This window comes from Pezoporus occidentalis, unplaced genomic scaffold (assembly GCF_034315485.1).
Source record: "Pezoporus occidentalis ecotype Australia unplaced genomic scaffold, CSIRO_AGI_Poc_V1 ctg172, whole genome shotgun sequence".
In the NCBI taxonomy this organism is placed as follows: domain Eukaryota; kingdom Metazoa; phylum Chordata; class Aves; order Psittaciformes; family Psittacidae; genus Pezoporus; species Pezoporus occidentalis.
Window position 1 is genome coordinate 1,844,366 of NW_026913554.1, and position 19,420 is coordinate 1,863,785.

At 44.4% G+C, this 19,420-nt stretch overlaps 1 protein-coding gene across 1 annotated transcript in view; it reads left to right on the forward strand.

Moving 5' to 3' along the window:
- Nucleotides 1-10,975: 10,975 nt before the first annotated feature.
- FRAS1 (Fraser extracellular matrix complex subunit 1) overlaps nucleotides 10,976-19,420 on the forward strand; it is a 156,383-nt gene continuing 147,938 nt past the window's right edge. Inside the window, exons 1-2 of the mRNA XM_062614161.1 lie at nucleotides 10,976-11,200; nucleotides 15,457-15,488. Coding sequence (XP_062470145.1) covers nucleotides 11,119-11,200; nucleotides 15,457-15,488 — 114 coding nt within the window. The 5' untranslated portion in view covers nucleotides 10,976-11,118. The remainder of the gene's footprint in view (nucleotides 11,201-15,456; nucleotides 15,489-19,420) is intronic.

The following is a 19,420-nucleotide window of genomic DNA, read 5'->3' on the forward strand; positions in this document are numbered from 1 at the left end:
ATGCAGGTTAGTCTTTGTGACAACTTGTAATAGGTAAGGTTTTTCTAAGGAAAAATTAAACGTGTTCTATGGGAGGAGTGATCATGCACCTGGTCTGTGTTACCTTAGTCATCTCCAAGGTGCACTAGGTTCTTGGTCACCTTTGGTTAGCAACTTGCTTAAATTTGTTCCTTTAACTCATAGTAGCTATGCATAGCACTATGATACGGCAGAAAATCTTGAAGATGAAGACTCTTGGTTAAAATGGAGGTCTCGGCAATAGCACAGTTTGATATAAATAGAAGATTCCCAATAAATGAGTTTAATACTTGCTGGGGTTTGAGCTTTTAAACACATCAGAAAGATCAGCTTGGTTCCATTTTTGTTCTTTTGGGCTGGTTGCTTTGGCACAAACATGAAAACGAAACCACCAACCCTTTTTTTGCAGCAACCAGTCTTGAGTGTGCTTGAAATGTAATCTTACTGTTCTACGGTAGTCGCTGTGCCTTATTTTGCTTACCTGGATTTTCTCCAGCATACTTCTTAAATAGAAACTGGAGAGCAGCATAAATAACCATGATTCTTTCAACTGGTTGTTTAAAAATACACGACTTAAGCTTTGCTGAATATCTTTCCCTGTTTTTTCCTATTGTTTCCAGCAGGTGGCATTCGTGTTCCCTTATGGAGAGGTATTAGGAAAAGTGTCTCAATTGGGTTGTTTTTTGGGGGGACTTTCTTGCTAAACATGCTAGTAAAGCTGCGCCCTAAAATGTAGGATGCTTCCAGAAGGATTGGCTGTTTCCAAAAGGGCTGAGCTTGTCTAGTTTTGAAAGGGTCGCTTGTGTTTGCAGATTTTTATCATGCCTATTATAGGAGGGGAGGCTCATTTTTCAAAGAGGTTACTCATAGTTGCATAAAAATTCTTGTATCTATCATCTGAAGCATGTGGCTGCTGTTAGGGTGCTTGGCAGGTTGCTGTTAGGCCACACTGCTGTGGTTTTTTATTACGGGGCTTCTTTGCTCAGAGTTTAATCAGAAAACTCTTAGTGGTAAAGGAAGGCTTCACACTGACCTCAGTTGACTTACTAGGTAGTATGTGGGAAAAGTAATGCCAGAACACTTCAATAGCCATCCAAACCTTATTTTTTTTACTATGGGCTGTACTTACGTGCCCAGTGGAAAGAAGAAAACTAGATCTGTTGCTTTACAAAGTGAAGAATTGATGTGACTAGAAAAAGAACAGTGTCAAATATGTTTAGTGATGTTAGCTGTGCTCAACATCCCACTTGGTCCAAAGTTTCTCATATCAGGAATTGGTGATGAGGAGGCTGGTAAGGGTACTCATTTGTATGGATAATGACTCTTTTCCCCTTCCTCCTTCCTCTGTTCTGCAGGAGTTAATGTTGTAGAACAAAGGTTTTTCAGCTCCCTAATACTGATGTTTATTGATTTCTGGAGCACCAGGCAAGTTTCAAGAAGGTCAGGGCAGGTAATCAAGAGGCAATAGTTTTGTTGTGGGTTTTTTTCATTTCCACCCTGTGCCATAAATAATTGATTGTACTGATTGCAGCTGGTTGTGTACAGGCAAGTGTAGTCTATGCCAACAGTGAATGGGGTAGCGATTTCATCACTCCACAGCAAAAGGCTTGATTACTTCTGACAAGTTTTACCTAGATGTTTTTTTTTCCTAATGAAAAAAATAATCATGCTGCATAAGCTCCTCATCTGCACTGTGTCTAGCTTCATTAGTACAAGTGCAGCATCCTCTGCAAGTACATCACATGTGCTGTAACCTTCTTTTACTTGGAGTTTGTGCTGGGGATGAATGCTTGCATGAAGGGAAAAGATTGATCTGTGGGGGTATGCTTTGTTTTAAGGACTTGGCTATTAGGTGCATGTCAGATGGATCATGAGTGGTCAATTAAGGCTGAGTGTTAGATAAAGGTAGGATATTGTTTTACAGGGATGTTTCACCCTGCATATCATGATTTATGCCTGTGTGCAAGCAAAGAGTGTTTTTATTACTAATGAAATGCATATACAAGGAACATTATGAGATGTTATATTAGTTATGTGCTGTTTGTGACCTGAAAGGAATGATGTTAAAGTAAGTGACCTGCTGGTGGATAAAAGCAAGGCCTGCGATACCATTTGCATACATTTCTAGGTCTCTTCACTATGTTTTTATGGCTTATTTCAAAGACTTTACTATCTATTATGGAAAAAAAGTAGAGCTGCCCTTTTGGAGATGGGTGACTTTTCAAAAGTGACGCTGATTGATGATGATAATAATGCCCCATGTCTGTGTAATCCTGAAATGGCATTATAGAAGCTGTTGAGTATACTATGATTTTTAGCCTGAAATGCTTGATTAACACACAGGAGAGATGAAAACCATGAGATTGTTCCCCTTTAAGCTTAGTCCCAAAACATGCGGAGTGGGAATTGTTGTACATGTGGCTCTTTTGCCAGTATGCCTTAGAAAATAGTTGAATTGTTAACAGTAATGGCATTAACACTTAAATGGCATTGCTAGCTTCTAGAAACTAATAGTAGTGTACTCGCTGCAAGGCATGGGTCTGTAATGCTCCAGTGACTTCTGATTAGTTAGAGCAGGATATAAATAGGTTGTTTGTCCTGAATGTTAAGTTCTTCTAAGTCCTGTATAATAAGAGGCACCCTTTCTAGCACAGTTTCTGTTAATGAGTGCTTAATACTCCTTTGGTATGTAAATATAGCACAGATCTTCTGTCAAAGCAAAAGAGCAGTAACTCAGGAACTAGCAACCCAAGTATGTGGTGAAGTGAGAAAGGATGTGTTACAAAGGCATGAACCAGGTTGTGCTAGCTGCTTTTCTGTGGTATTACCTGCAGTAAGTAGAAACTTATTTCAAGTAGGTTACTCCACCATGAAAGGTACTCTAGGCAAACTGCACATACTCAGGCACGAGAGCACATACTTGGGCACAAGAGCACATACTCGTGGTTCCTGCAGAGGAGCTGACAAGTTAGTAAATGTTACCTCCTGTTAACAAACCATGGCATGCTTGCCCCTTGCAGGAAGGGGGGGGTGGGTGTCTGGGTGGGTGTCTGGGAGGACAAGACCATCTTCCCATGTAGCTCTCAAGTGAAGGTGGCCAATCAGTGTGCCCTACTCTTCCCACTGATTTTCAGTGCATTTACTCCTCATTCTCTCCTGTCCAAGCTATGTTGAATTTGGTTGGTAGCTTCATTTCAGCCAAAAGTACTTCTTGGGAATTACTGGTTTACAGCATTTGAGGTCACAGCCTCTTTGCCTCTAAAAGCATGATGGTAAGAAAGCAGGAGTTGATGTATGGGGCTTGGAATCCACATTGTTATGAGTATTGGAAGATTTCAGTGATGTTCCTGTGTAAAAGAGAGAGGGCTGCGATACATTTAGTAACATAGATGATGTATGATTGCCTTTAAAATTGACTTATATGAAACTGCTGTTAGTTTAACTAAGGAGAAGCAGGCAATGAACCAGAATTCCCAGTTAGTGCATACAGAAACATTTGCCCAAACAAGGAAGAAATTGCCATGGAGGCATTCATGCAGTTGTACAGAGTGAAGGATTTAGGCTGACACTCAGCCTAAACCTGGACTTGTACAGGAATTAGTTGCACTCCAAAAATCTTTGTCTAGGTCAAACTCAGTTCATGGGGCTTTTGCTGTAAATTATGGTGTAGAGGTAACATTAGAAGAGCAGGACAGGGATGTTATTAACACTCTGCTCAAACCTGATGCAAGAAAGTCCTTTCCATACCCACTGGGGGTTTCCCAGGGTGGCAGCAGCTAGAATTAATACTAATCACACAGTTGGTGTTCTGTACTGTGGCTGAGCATAGTCTTGGAAATGTCAAGTAAAATCAGCCTGTGCATAAAATGTTAAAATCACAGACTGGCTTGGGATGAAAGGGACCTTAAGATCATCCAGTTTCAACCTCCTTTGCCATGTGCTGGGACACCTATCACTAGACCAGGTTGCTCAAAGCCCCATCCAGCCTGGCCTTGAACATTGCCAGGGATGGGGCAGCCACAGTTTCTCCAGGCAACTTGTGCCAGGGCCTCATCACCCTCACAGGGAAGAACTTCTTCCTTGTATGTACCCTAAATCTCCCGTTTAAGTTTTAACTCGTTACCCCTTGTCCTATCACTACAGTCCCTAATGAAGAGTCCCTCCCCAGCATGCCTGTAGGCCCCCTTCAGATACTGGAAGGCTGCTATGAGGTCTTCACGCAGCCTTCTCCAGGCTGAACAGCCCCAACTTTCTCACCCTGTCTTCATATGGGAGGTGCTCCAGTCCCCTGATCATCCTCATGGCCGTCTCTGGACTTGCTCCAACAGCTCCATGTCCTTCTTACGCTGAGGACATCAGAACTGCACACAGTCACAGTGCTCCAAGTGGGGTTCACGAGAGCAGAGTAGAGGGGCAGGATCACCTCCTTTGACCTGCTGGTCACGCTCCTTTTGATGCAGCCCAGGATACGGTTGGCTTTCTGGACTGCGAGCACACACTGAAGCCAGCTCATGTTCATTTTCTCATCGACCAACACCCCCAAGTCCTTCTCTGCAGGGCTGCTCTGAATCTCTTCTCTGCCCAACCTGTAGCTGTGCCTGGGATTCCTCCGACCCAGGTGTAGGGCCTTGAACTTGGCTTGGTTGAACCTCACAAGGTTGGCATCAGCCCACCTCACAAGCATGTCAAGGTCCCTCTGGATGGCATCCCTTCCCTCCAGCGTATCAACTGAACCACACAGCTTGGTGGCAAACTTGATGAGGGTGCACTCAATCCCACTGTCCATGTCAGCGACAAAGACGTTGAACAAGACCGGTCCCAGCACTGGCCCCTAGGAACACCACTCGTTACTGGTCTCCAGCTGGACATTGAGCCATTGACCACAACTCTCTGCATGCAACCATCCAGCCAGTTCTTCCTCCAGCAGGTGGTCCATCCTTCAAATTGATGTCTCTCCAATTAGAGACAAGGATGTCGTGCAGGAAAGTGTTCTGGATTCAACTTGTTAGGTATAAATGCTCTCCTCTTAATTTTCCCAGTCTTTGCTGTGCGCCTGCCTGTGCTTGTGAGTTAGGCTAGTCAAAGATGTTGGGCTGAGTGCTTTTTTTGAAGCACGTAAAACTGCTGGGAAAGATCTGGGTGAAGCCCAAAGCCTGTCCAGACAACATCACTTATGAAGTTTGTTTAAAAACCTAATTGCGCCTACAAGGGGGAAGATGTTTCTAAATGCTGAGGCAGGCATTGGGAACGATTATGTTCATATTCTGCAGTACCATTGGTAGTCTCAGCTTCCAGACTTCGGGTGAAGCTAATACCATGGCCTAAATTCTGCCCATATAATAAAATTTACATTGACTTAAATAGGACAGAAAGGGAAATAAAAACCACCTGTGTGGTGTTCTAATGGGCATCCTAGTGTTACAAACCTGTGCTGATGGTGGTTTTTTGCAGCTGGAGTTGTAAAGGTCATTAAAATGGAGAAATGCTGGGAGAGGTGATCTCTCAGCCTCAAGGAGGCTTAAAGAAACCCCACCAAACCCGTAAAATGTAGAAGTTTTCAGTAAAAAGGGTATTGATTAAAATCCTTTGTTATTTCCAGAAAGCGTCATCTTGCCAGCAGGAGGAGGCCTGAGATTGCATTGGTGTCAGCATGGGCTTCCAGTCATTAGGAGCAAAATCAGCTGATACAGAAATAAGACAGAAGTAAAGCCAAACTTTTTTCATTAAGATGCCCCTTATATGAGGTCAGGTAAGTTTAATCTACCACAATTAGTAAAACTGTTAGAGGTGCCCTGTGAAAAATAAAGCTTAATTTCAGGGACTTTGAACCACTGCAAGGGTGGTTCCTGTGACAGAACTTTCCCAAGCATACCTTTTATCTCCCAAGGTTTGTTGCAGATGAGGGGTGGAGTCTGAGGACCAGGACAGCAAGATATAAGAACATCATCCTGATTCTGCTTCTCAGAGGCTTTCCAACAGGTTTGTGAGCAGTTGGGATGATAGTGAAAGCTGAAGTTGTTCATATTTGAAGAAAGCTAGTTTTAAGTTTGATTTGGTTTTTTGTTTTTTTTTTTTTTTCAAATCCTTATAAACATCTGTTATCAATGAATTACAGCTTGAAGGAAATATATATTTTTTAATGGTCTAATCCCGCTGTGTGTTAAAAATGCTTACTAACAAAATCTGTAGTACGTACATGTAGTACATACATGTGTAGTACATACAGGTGGTGTCTTACTCCTTACCAGTATGAAGAGACATTGAGAAAAGGTTCAATTTCCTTTTATTTCAGTAGTGATTTGGAATCTTGGATGTTATGTGATGGGATGAAGTGTCTACTAGATGTAAGTCTTCCAGACCTTGGAATGCAGACTCTTCTTAAAGTGTGTCAGAGTGGCCTCCAACTTGTCATTTCCTCTCCAAAGTCTTTGTAAAAAAACATGTTGTAAAGGCTACCTAGCAAGCTGGAGAACTTGACCCAAAAATCAAGGGCAGGCATTATATCCTAGTGTGTGTCTGTAGTGAGCTACAGACAGTTTGGTATTTTAAAAGCCTATTTTAATGTTTCTGAGAGAGATTGACCAAATGGGGAGAAGGTCAAATTAGTAACCTTGGAAAAGCAAGTTAAAGGCATCATGTTAAAAACACATCTGTCCTTTCCACATACACGTATTGGTAAATAAAGCAGTTGAGCCTACCTCTGACAAAAGATTGAGATACACCATAGTCATCTTGGACTATGTATTGTATCAGGCTTTGTGCAGCATGAGGGAGAATTTAATCTTATACCTTATCACAGCATCAGGTTATAACAGAAGGAAGTTGTTTTCTCTGTGGCCAGATAAAACCCATTCAGTGCTTGATCTCACACTTAGATTAGGAAAAGTCCTTTCTTTTTTTCTTTTTTTTTTTTTTAATTAAAGAAATAAATCCTTCATCCTTCCGGGTAATACAATATACCCTCTGCAACCAGCCATGAAGACAGTCAAGTCAAGCCAAGCTTCTAGTCAATGACAGTGCCTTGACACATTAGGTAATGAGTGTTAAGTCCTCTCCCAGAAAGTTTGTGCTGCTTTACATGGCATTTAATTACTTTTCGTATGAGAACTCTGCATTACTTAAGGCACAGTTGCAGCCTCCAGCACGTTATTGTTCTGTGCCAAACAAAACATCCACCGGTAGAGATTTTCATTCAACTTTGACAGGGTTTGCTGCTTGGAATTCAGAGGAGCAGTGTTATCAGAGATGGATTGGTTTTGCTGTTTATATTGGTTAGGAGACTTGCATCTGGTGTGCGCTTTTGAACTCCAGGGAAGGGAAGAGGGTACAATACAACTTTGTCGTTTGTGGATTGTTTGTACTTGTAGCTGTTGCTTCCTTTACCCTTACTTTTCTTTACAGAGTTTTCTTTACTTCCACCAGAAGTTAGAAGTTTTAAGTATGGACCACATGGGCTAAATTCCAAGAAATTCAAAACCTTTCTGAGACCTCAGCCAGCAGAGTTTAAATGAGATAAATCTTTTTCATGTTTCCTGGGCTATTCTGTATAAGTCTGCACCAGCACATGCTTGGCCTTGAAGGAATATAAATTATGTCTGACTGGGATCACTCAAACCAGTGATTTTCATGCCAACAGAGAAGCAGATCCTTAAAGTCAATGTGCCCAAACCTGACCTCTGCCTACAGATTTGATAAAAGAATGGCTAAAAATGGTTTATTCCTACAACCTTGTTGGCTTTTTGTGCCACTAGTTCCAAGATATATGGCTGCAGTTAACAGCTGGGTCATTGCTTTGCAAGATGCACTGTTCAGGTTTTCAGTCTTAGAATCATCTCGTATTTCTCTGAACAGTCTGAAGTTTATTTTGTTATTTGGTTTGATAACTTGTAAATAGACTCAAAACAAATGCTGCTTTTGTATTGAATTGGGAATTTAAAAAAGAAGTATGTGAGGGACAAGAGTTTACAGAACTTTGAATTTCTGAAATGGTGTGGGAGACCTTGGTGCTAAACTTGAGAAATATTTTCTTCTAAATGCGTATTTTGTTTTCCAGAGGGAAAAGATCTTCACTGATATAATGGAATGGGTAAATTTCCAAAATTATGTAGATCATAGATTTTGAGTTGTTCTGATTTCAGCATGTTCTTTGGAACAGTGTTAATGTAAGGTACTCTTAGGGTCATCTCAAATGATTTTAAACCTGTAATACCATCTGCCTTAACAGATAGTGGCAAAATACCTGTTCTGTCCATGTGGTGGAAAACCGTTTTTTTCAGGTCTGGTGAGATTATAATGGTGTGAATTCTCACAAAGTGCTTTGTTTCTCTGTGTGGGTGCATTAGTGAGAGAGAAAGGAATTGACTTCAACCTTTGCTGTCCTGTGTTGCTCCAGGACTTGTGTTTTTGTCTCAAGTATCTTTGTGTAGGAATGGATTCCCTCAGGGATCACACATCTCCTGCTGCTCAGCTTGGATGTTCATTTTTTTTGCCTGCAGGCTATTAACACATGCTTTATGGAGCTGCCTTGGTTGACTTTGAAGTCTCCTGAACTTCCTTCTTCAATCCCTTGGCTTCTTAAAGACTTCTAGGCCTATTAGGGTGTGCAACTTCTGGGCCTATAGGCAAGTGTGCAGCTGAACACATCAGTGACACATGTGAAAGGAGAAAACCAAGGAAACTCACCTCCCAGGTACAGTTGCTGTTCCTTAATAGTCATTTATTTCTGTCTCTTTCTATCTTGCTTCTGCTAATCCACTGGTAAGAATCACAATCTCACCCAGAGTGTGAGCAGATGATAAATTTTCATTTCAGCTGGTATGTGGAGCGGTGTCATTCAGAAATGCCTTATCTCAGTAGATGATGCTGTCTCTTGGAGCTGTTCTTCTGCAGTGCCGTAATCACGCAGATGTTAGAGAGCTGAGTTTCTGCAGGTATATATACAAAGCCAAGAGCCAGGCGGCTCTGGGGTGGTCATTTCAAAGAAGCAGTGCATTTTGGTGAGATTGTTATATGGAGGAAGCAACCAGAAATGTTCTGCTGAGTTGCTGTTTTGTTGTTGAACATACACCTGGTGTAAGAGTACCTCTACATTTCAGGCATCTCTTGGACTTCCCATATTTATTGATTTAATGAACCCTGTTTATGCGTGGCTGCTTCTGCTGTTTCCGCCTCTTTTGCCTTGTTAGTTCTTTGAGTTTGGTTGTGTTGTCCTGAATTTCACTTGAGTAATTAGAAGGCAACTAGAGCCTGTGTATTTATTCCTTTAGTCATTTCTACTATATTTAAAATTGGCATGAAATATTTGTTTGGTTAGTGTTTGTGTGTGCAGTGGTAGTTATTATGTCTCTCTGCTCCTATTTTTCATAAGAAGTACCTGCTGCTAATAGCTAATGAGCATTAACTTGGTAAAAGCACTGAGCAACTCATCATGCAAATTGCTGTTTGAATCTTGGGTCAGTGCCACACCACACACTCCACTTCTTACATTTGTTGCTGAATTAGGCTACAGTAATTAATGGCGTACAATCCTGAAAAAATTTGACCTCCAACTCGGAGTTTGAGGTGGTAGTGTTCATTAGAAAGGGAATCAAAACTGAACAGATTGAATTACCATGAGGAATTACTGTTAAATTTAGCTGGCATAGTTGCATTTAATCAGTCAGACTGAGACACTAAGCGGCTGCAGCGGTCCAGCCTTGCACCACTGACTGTTATGTGATAATCAGGACACTGCTACGAAGCAGCAGTGTTGGAATTAGCTGGGAAAAAAAGATTTATTTCATAGACTGGTAAAACTAGGATCACTTTTCTAGTTAATCTCGGTTTTGGGCCTTTGCATGTAGCAACTGAAGGGCTGTGACTTCAACAGTCGTGGCTGCTTTTTAACTGTGTGACTTGAAGGAGCCCATCATTGCAGGAGTACTTGGAAAAGTTGGCTCCGGCATCTTATGTTGGGTGCGTACAGTGCTGGAGGTGAGGAATGGTAAGTTTTCAATGACTGGCCTGGAGCTGGGAAGTGCCATAGAAACTGTGCGTGTGTGAGGCAGTGCCTGAAAGGAGAACATATGATAATGGGAAGAGTAGAACTTAGGCTTTGTGGAGTGTTTTGGTAATTTTTCTTAGCTTGAGTGCTTGATTTGCAATTGCTAATGTTTGAGTCTTCCTTTGTAGAGGAAATCTATATAACGGGTGAAGAGTGAAGGAACTGAAACTGAAGGAAGAAATTGAAAGATTCTTTCAATATGTATCTATGTGACAAGAAAACAGCCCTTTCAGTAAACAAACCATGCCCCTTTTGCACTGTTTTTATAATCCTGCAAACAGAAGTCAGACCCAAATACAGTGAAAAGCTTCAAACCTCTAGAGATCATGAAACGGTTTAGACTGGAAGGGACTTTAAAGCTCATCCAGTTCCAACCCCCTGCCTTGGGCAGGGACACCTTCCACCAGACCAGGTTGCTCAAAGCTCTGTCCAGCCTGGCCTTGAACATTGTCAGGGATGGGGCAGCCACAGCTTCTCTGGGCACCCTGTGCCAGTGCCTCATCACCCTTACAGGGTGCCTAATGTCCAATCTTCCATTAGCCATTTCCCCGTGTCCTACCCCTCTAAGACGATGCCTTCTCCACTGCAGCCCATGGTGTGTTTACCAGCACAGCCCCAGCCGCTGCTCGTGCAGTGAAACCCTGTTACTCTCTATCCTGCACTGCTTTCCCACGCAAACACCCCCGCTTTGCCTAGCCGCAGGACACACGATCACTGCTGCAGCCAGGAAAGGTTGCAGTTTCACAGGGGGCTGCTGCGTCCCCACGAGGCGGAGGAGGCTCGGCTCCCTCTTCCCCACCTGAGGGTTATGACCGGGGCTGGGCACGGCCAGCACCGACTGCTCCCCCCTGCCAAAGGTGCCGGGGAGGCGGGGTACGGCGCTGCCCGAGGCGGGGCCGGGCGGGGCGGAGGGCGGGCGGGCTCGGGCAGCATTTCTTGCGGGGCAGCTGCCGCTTTTGTCTGCGGGGAAAGTTTGGCGGCGAGGAGGGGGCAGAGGCGCTGCTCCGGCACCTGCCGACGGGTCGGCGGAATCGCCAGCCTTCCCCTTCCAGCCCGCCATGGGCACCCCGGCCGCCGCCTGGGCGACGCTGTGCCTCCTCAGCGTGGCGCTGGCCGCCGCCTCCTCCTCCTCCTCCTCAGGTGAGTCGTCGCGCCGGGCCCGGTCCTCGTCCCGCGGGTGCTCTGAGGAGAAGCGGAGCTCTCCCGCTCCCGGGGGATCTGGGGCACCTTTCCCACCCTTCTCCGTCTCTCCGGTCCGGGCGGGGGTCCTCTTCCAGTCCCCCGCCATTTTGGCGGCCTCGCCACAGGCGGGGCGAGGGGGCCGGGGTGAAGCCGTGCCCGGTCCCGGCACCTCCTGCTGCTGCCCCCCTGTTCTTCCCGCTCCGCGGTGCTGTTGGTGGTTGGGGTGCCCTCAAGAGGCTGAGGGCTGGCGGGCGTGAAATGCCTGGGATGGAGGAGCGTGTCCCCCTGAAGCGGGAGGGTAGCCCCGGGGTGCAGCCGGGCGGGCGGGGGCTGCGGAGCTTCCCCTCATGCTCGGCACCGTTTCACTCGGAGGTAGAGGCAGCCCAGGACAGCGGTATTCCCCGTGCCAAGCTGAACGTGGGGTTACCCGGAAAGGCTGATGTGGGTTTTAGTTGTCTAAACCCACAGAAACGAACTAGAGAGGTGATGTGGGCTGATGGATGAGACCGTCCACTCTCCTTGATTTAGAGGGCTGAGTCCGCCTTGGTGTGTGTGTTGATGTTGCTCTGAGTGGTCCAAGAGCGCCTTAGTAGGCATCGATCATTGGTTTCCTCTGTCATTTAAAAAGTGCTCTGGACAGACTTGTAAAAAGCACAAAGTTATGCCCTTAGGATGCTGTCAGGCAGTGACATTAACGATGTTTTAAGTTTGGGAGTGCAGGGTGACCACATCTGTGCTCTTATGTTGTTTTCCAGCATTCCCTTTGACAGTGTGACTGTAGGTTGTTGGTTTGCAAAGTGGCAGATTCCCCAAATGCTGCTGCCACTGTAACACTGTGATTCCTGTTTGATGTCGTTGTCTTGATGAATAGCAGCAGTTAAAAATAGCTGTGTGTGTGTGAGATGAGAAGCTGTTAGATAGGAATTTGAGATGTTAACTTGTTGGGCAATACTCAGACTTAATTTTTACCCCAAGAAAACCCCAAATCAGAACACTGCCCTACCAACTACCTGCATCCACAGTGCCTGGCGCACAAATACCATGAGTAAAAGTCTGAGGATTTCATCCAAGCTTCTTCAGTACATGAAAGGCAATTTGCTCATTTGAGGAACCATTTCAGGTGAGCTCTGATGGTCACACTGTTGACTTGGAGCTGCAGACAAGGTCAGGGCACAGTAACAAACAATGATGTTGCTTAACGTGTATATGATGTCTTGGGCTCGCTCACAGTTGGGAGTAAAACGATAGCTAGAAGGTATTTGTAACTAAGGATTTTCAGAGTCCTGTAAAGATGGCTTATATCCTAGTTATCCCCCTTGGTAACTTATGAGGGAGCAAAATACGTCTTTTCTTAAATGGAGAAGAAGAATCAGGCTTTCCGTGTTTGTTTTCCAGTCCCACATGAGCTGTGCGGAGCCTCTCTCTACCGAGTGCAGGAAAGGAGCACAGAAGGCTGAGAGAGAGTATTTTGAAGGTCTGTCTCATTCCTGCTGCCTGCCTGGGCTGTTTGAGGCAGCTGCTATCCCCTGTTGCCTTGGTCCTTACTCTGTGCTCTGGCCCTGCTAGTGATGAGCTTTTTGGCACAGGACAGCTCTTTCACGCTGTGTTTATAGTACCTGGCTCAGAAGGCCCAAGATGTAATTACAGCCTCTTGAAGCAAAAGTAGGAAGTGCCGTTTTTTTGTTGTTTTTGTTTTTTTTTTGTTGTTTTTTTTTCTAGTACTGATAGTTTTCCTTTGTCCCTTTAAGTTTTTCAGATCCTCAGTGGAGGCTCTGATATTTCATGTTTTAGGGTGTCAAACCGTCATTACTTTATTCCATAGGTACCTTTAAGGAACTGTCGCTGTAGGTGGGCAAAAAAAAGAAAGGGCAGCCAGTCTGTTTTTTTTAGGAGTAAATGAATCAAGTTGTGCTGGTCTTAACTAACTAGTATTAAGTAGGGCTTTTATTTAGTTATATTGTCTCATCCCCCACACCCCCCCCCCCCCCCCGCCCCTGAATCCCAGACTGGTTTGGGTTGGAAGGGACCTTAAAGCTCATCCACTTCCAACCCCCTGCCACAGGCAGGAACACCTTCCACTAGATCAGGTTGCTCCAAGCCCCATCCAGCTTGGCCTTGAATTCTGCCAGGGATGGGGCAGCCACAGCTTTTCTGGGCAGCCTGTGCCAAGGCACTTGCCAGGGAAGAACTTCCTCCTGTCTAATCTAAATCTCCCCTTTGTCAGTTTAAAGCATTCCCCCTTGTCTTATTGCTACATGCGCTTGTCAGAAGTCCCTCTCCAGTTTTCTTGTGGACCCTCTTTAGGTATGGGAGACTGTTATAATGCCTCCCCTGCCTTCCAACAGTATGTCACCTTTTGTTTTGCCCTGAGTTTTGAGGTGCAGCTGAATGATGAACCTTGAAATCATCCTCTCTTGCCAAAAGAAGAGTGTGGGGGGCAGGAAGATAGTCGGTATTTGAAAATCACTGCAGTAACATGAAGTCCAGGTATGGTCAAGTGTCGGGTTTTTTGCATAGCAGTTTGTGTTTACAAAAAAAGCCAAGTAAATAAATGAACAGGTAATTGCTGAAGTGGTTAGCCATATGGTTTATGGGGTGGTGTGTGTGGGACTACGTGGATGTAAGAGTGAAACCCAGTGTTTCAGTATGATGGTCCTCTTGGTGCTCAGTCTGTGCTCCGTTTGTTTGCTGTCAACATGAGAAAAAAGGTGGCTGCTGAATTTGAGAACAGCATGATTGGGCTCTAGTGGCTCATCTTGGCAAGAAAAGGTAATTCCCGATGGTGCCTCTGCAGCCTCTTGCATCTGAGCTGAAGACCAGCTTGAAGGAGGAGCTTTTGATTCATAACTGTAGCTCCAAGGTTTTCTGTACAAATTTGTCTAATCTGCATTATGTGGGAAACACCACTGTTGGACGAGGAAATTCTTAGTTCTCTGGGTGGTCCCTTGAGGCAGCTTTTCCTGCGTTCTCATTTTCTTTTCATCTTTGAGTTTCTTGGTTTGCTTTTGATTTCACATGCTTGTCACGTTTTCAGTAGACAGATATGTGTAGCTGTTTGAGGAGGGCTGTTTCCCAGAAAATTGATGAAAGAAGTGTCATTCAGCTTATTCATGGATTTATTTTCTAACCTCTTATTTGATTTATTAAGTAGAATATATAAAGCATGCTTGAATGAGTGTATGTCTCTATCACTCACTTGGAGAACCATTTTCTGGGCTTGCAGTGTCTGTGGTGAGGACTAGGACGACTGAAGCAAGAGGAGCCCTATGAGCCTGTCATTACATCAGATGTGACCCGTGACCCATGGAGGAGTGATTTAGGGGTGGGAATCTATGCTGACTTTTCTTGCCATCAGAAGAGTCTTGTTTTTATACACAGAAAAAGATTATACACAATAAAAGAATGGTTTCATGTGTATAATTGTGTGCTTATTTGTTTCTCCTGTAAATGTAAAAGGATTTACAAGATTACATAGAAGAGGCTGTCATTCAAAAGCCCTGTAACCTTGCATTTTTAAGGGCTACATTTTACCTTTGGATAGCCATGGCTTCCTGTTATTTTAGTGAGAGCTCAGGCAGTTATTCAGTGCTACAGTTCTGAGCTTCATCTTACATGTATGTTGTGAGAATTCCCATCTTACCAGAGACGGCCTTCGTGGCAGTGGGGGGAGAGAATATGTGCCCCTTGCACAAGTGGCACCAAATGTCTGAATGTGTCCTAAAGAGAGTGTGAGGTGATTGTGGGAATGGGTTGTGATACAAGCTCTGTTCAAAAGTGGGTGACTATTGGTGATGGTGCCATGCTTTTTTGTGAGGTTTAGTGTCTGCCCCTGTTTTCCTGCATTCTTCTGCTTTCTTTAATTGTTTTCTGTGTCCTTGCCTTCTGTCTGAGAAAGATTGGGCAACTTCTTGCAGTTAGGATGCTGTAAAGCTTTGCCAGTGGTCTGGTGAGGTGTTGCAGAGTAATCTGTTAACCCCTTCTTGAAGACTAGCTGCATTACTTTGACTCCCCTTTTATCTCTGCTTTCTTTGTGCTGCTCTCCAACTCTTGAGTCCACCCTGGCCAGAGTCCCTGACACTGCAGTCTGAAGCTTACCCAGAGGTTGCATTGCTGCATCAAAACTCCATTTGTTTTATTGCTGGCAAGCACATGGCAGGTTCACTGGGGAGTGTGCTGATGTCTAATCTCTTTATGTTTTTAATTTTGTCCTGCAGGTGCCTGTGTCTACCAAGGCTCATTGTTTGAGGTAGGTAAACTTGAATATGTTATGCTGGGAAAGTGTTTGAGAAGCTGCTGTTGAACTTGAGTCTAGTTCCTAATTTGTTTTGTCACCTTTGCAATGGGGATGGCTTGTCTTGCAACAGGTCACAGAGCTGTGAGCCTTCAGCCTGCTACAAAACAGCAGCAAAATAAATATTGCCCTTTGAGAGGTTCGAAATCCTTCCTGAGACTTTGAAGCCAACCACTCCCCTCCTCAGCACAGCTCTGCCTGCTTCTAACTGGGGCTCCTTGTCCACTGTATGAAAAGTTCAAGGTTCTTGGAAGCCATATGAATCACAAACTACAGTCCTAGACTGATAGAGGTGATGTCTTGTAAAATGTCACTGTAATGCCAGTGTTTTTTTTTTTCTCCTGAATTAATAAGGTGTTAATGACAACAATTTAACACCTTTTCCTCTCAGCTGATTATGTCCAGTACTGTGTTCCCTGACTCTCCTTCGTAAACCCAAAGTATTTTCTTTGTTCATAGTCCTCCTCTTTGCCTGTACATAATCCATGAATAACTTTGTACAAGAATCACAGTTACTAACAATTTATAAACAATGTTTTGCCCTGTAACACTTACCTGCCTTGCTTCAGTACTCTGGATGACAAAGAAATGGCTGAGCAGATGTTTGTGAAGTGCTTCTGTACCTCCCTCTGATCCCACAGCAGATCTGCACAGGGATTTGTTAGGATGGGAGGCAGTATGCCGCAACTGTCCGGGGAAGCCTGGGGTTTTATTTCCCTTTGAGCTCTCCAGCAAAGCTGGATGTGTGCTCTGCATGTGGGACACATGACCTCTGGGTATCTTAGAAATAACTGGTGGCAGGTAGTTCCTTTGGTCTTCCAACAGGGACTCAGGGTCTTGGAAGTTTTCCTGCTCCAAGAAGGGAATGTCAGGGGAATTGTTGGAGACAAATGTTTTTGGTAGGTAGGTTGGGAGGAAGTTGAAGCAGGGTAAATGTATTTGTTCCTCTTAATAGTGCACTGTGGAGGATCTGTGTCTTTACAACACTTGGAAAGCTTGCCTAGATTCCAACTGTATGGCAGGTGCCAAGCACTGCAGTAAGGGCAGTGTCAGAGCTGAAGGGTTAGCAAAGGCAGGGGTTTTGTGTCACTGATTGCTGTGTGTGTGTGTTTAAAATACTAGTGCGGGTCTCGATAATATCTTGGCATTGCATTTGTACATAAAGATTATGGGATATTTTACATTAGATGCTTCCTGTTTAAAGAACTTGCTCCCAGTATCCTTGATTTTGTCTTTGTCTCCATATTTAGTAAGATTGTTGTGGGTTTACAACTAAACAACTTCAGTAATTGTAGTAGCCTTCATTTAGCTGTACGAGAGGACTGCTCTGCAGTACAACTTGGAGCAGACACAAAACTGGTGCAGGTGTACAGCTGGCATTGAACAACTAAGCTTGTCATTCTTTGTACAAGGACCTATCCTGCCTCTTGTTCATTGTCATGTCCGAAGATGTGCCTGCTTTCCTGTCTGAGTGATGTTTGTGGTGGGAACAGACCTTTGCTTGCTTTTCCATGAGTATTTTAGTATTCCTTCTGTTTTGTATGCCCTAACATAGCTTAAGTTTACTCTTTGAGTATGGATCAAAAGACAGGCTCTGTGCACCTCCTACTAATCTCAAACAGGTCCAAATGCACATAATATCTGACTCATGGGGGCAAAATATCCCAAGCAGTGCACCAAACCCATGGGCTAGGTGCATCTTCCTCCGTAATTATGTTTTGCAGGTTTCTTTGGGTGACTGTTTTCCCTGAGAAAGCAGAAACTGCACAGGAAACCATGGAAATTACAGATGAGAAAGTTTCATTCTCTGATTTGCACCACTCTTGACAACGGTATTGGAGTTGGCTTGGTTCAGCATGGTAGAAGTCAAAACACTAGAGATAGTGAGTGTATGAGTGATTCCGTGGCAGTTACTACTTGTGGGTTGGTGACTGCAATAGAGCTGCAGAGCTCGTGTTACCTTTGCAGAAGGCTGCTGTCTCAGGTCAGTTTTCAGTGTGAAAGATGACGAGCAGCACTGCCACTGCTGTTTCTTTGGTTCCTGCAGTCTCCCTGGTTTCAGAATGAACGTTGTATTCAAACCCTGTGAAATCTGACGACCTGAATGTGAGACACTTGCTCTGTTTGTTAAACTTAGTGCTTGTAAAGCCTTGATGCAGCTATCTGACAAGTGAAGGTTGGGAGCTATTGCCTCGTGGCTTTGCTGGTATGATTGTATTCATTGGAGCTGGGGAGGAGGTTCTTTCTGAATCACTGGTTTGGGATTCTGGAGGTGCAGGTTGAAATGTCATATCTGTTACACTTAATGATCACATTTTCTTTTCTACTTTATCCTGGATTACAAGAAAAGTAAAACCCTGTTCTGCCTGTAACCTGTGTCTGCGTAGTGCTGTTTAATCTCTCTGGTCAGGCTGGTGGGAGCTGTGTTCGCTGGCCTTTTTGTCAGGGCTGGTGAGTACTGCATGGTGTACTCAGGATGGGGGTACCAGGCAATTCTGCCAGCATTTAGAGCTGGTCTTTCAGGGAGCTCCGTGTGGGTCCTCGAGTGGAAGCATCTTACAGGTAAGTGTTGAGCTGGTAGGCGTGTAATCTGCTGTCTGTATCTTTCACTATCTGCCCTTCTTGTGCTAACAGACTGAATGATCTATAGAATGAGTCAAGAACTGCACTACTGCTGGTTCAGTCCGTTCCCGTTGGGTTTGAGTACCTGTTGGGTAGCATGAGTGAAGCCTTCTTTACTAGAGCCAAGAACAGCTTTGGTCCGTTTGTTTCCTAAGCCATTACACAGCCTCCAAATGTAGCTGCTCTTGGCCCTGAGCTTTCCACGTTGCTCTTATTTCATTGCGTTTTTCCTTTTGAGCCTGTAGACCAGGAGAGAGGCAAGAAGCTGGGCAGGGGAAACAGAGAGGAACAGATGGACCATTAATTCTTCGGAAGATACTGCAGTCTCTTTTGCATGCAGCAGCTGCAAAAGGAACCTTAATCCTGGAACATGGAACAGCCCACGTTTTACCAGTGAGTGTGAGGGGACCTCAGCTCTGACATAAGAAAGCAGGGATGAATGTGACGGCAAAATTTGGCTGAGGGGTTGGTGCTGTGCCCAGAGGGGAGAAGAGAAGCAAACTGGCAGGTGATAATTTTGTGGGTTTAGGATTTGTATATGACTTTGGAAAGTTTCAAGTGTTCAGTGAAGAAATCCAAGTGACAGGACAACCCTGCAAGCTAAGGATGTCACTCTGTAGAATCTTGTTTTGGGGGAGGATTGTGCCTTCTGGGTGTGTTTGCTTACAAACCATTTATTCACTGAAAAGCGTTTCTGAATGACAAGAAGGCATCAGGCCAAGCACTGCATCTTCACTTGATGGCTCTCTCCTGGTTCAGCAGCATCACACTATGCCGCTGGTACTAATAGAGCTGTTGACAACCTCCAGGAGAAATCCCTAGGAACTTTTTTTGTATTTTAAACTATGGTTAGAAACACATTTCCTTTCAGTACCTCCTGTTATTCAGGGTTTTTCTCCATGTTTTGTGTGCAGGTAGTTGTAGGTGAGCTGTTACTGAGTTAATGTGTAAGAATCTTACTTGCTGCACAAGTCTCTGAAGTCACTTGAAAAATCCTTGGTGCATAAATCAATCATTTAAGTGTAGTGAATGCAAACACTGCAGAGTTGCTTGAATTGTTAATGCTGCAAAAGTTCTGCATCTTGTCTCACTTGGCTGCTTGCGTATGAAGGGTCAGCTTGTGTTCATGTGTTCCCTCAGAGGAAAACCCACATTTCTCTAGTTTCTGTGCTGCAGAGGTTTGTGTTCTCCCTCTGTCTTCACCTTGGAGGGGGTTTTCAGGTCCACACAACCAGTGCAGCTGCTTTTTTACTTAGCAAAGAAGA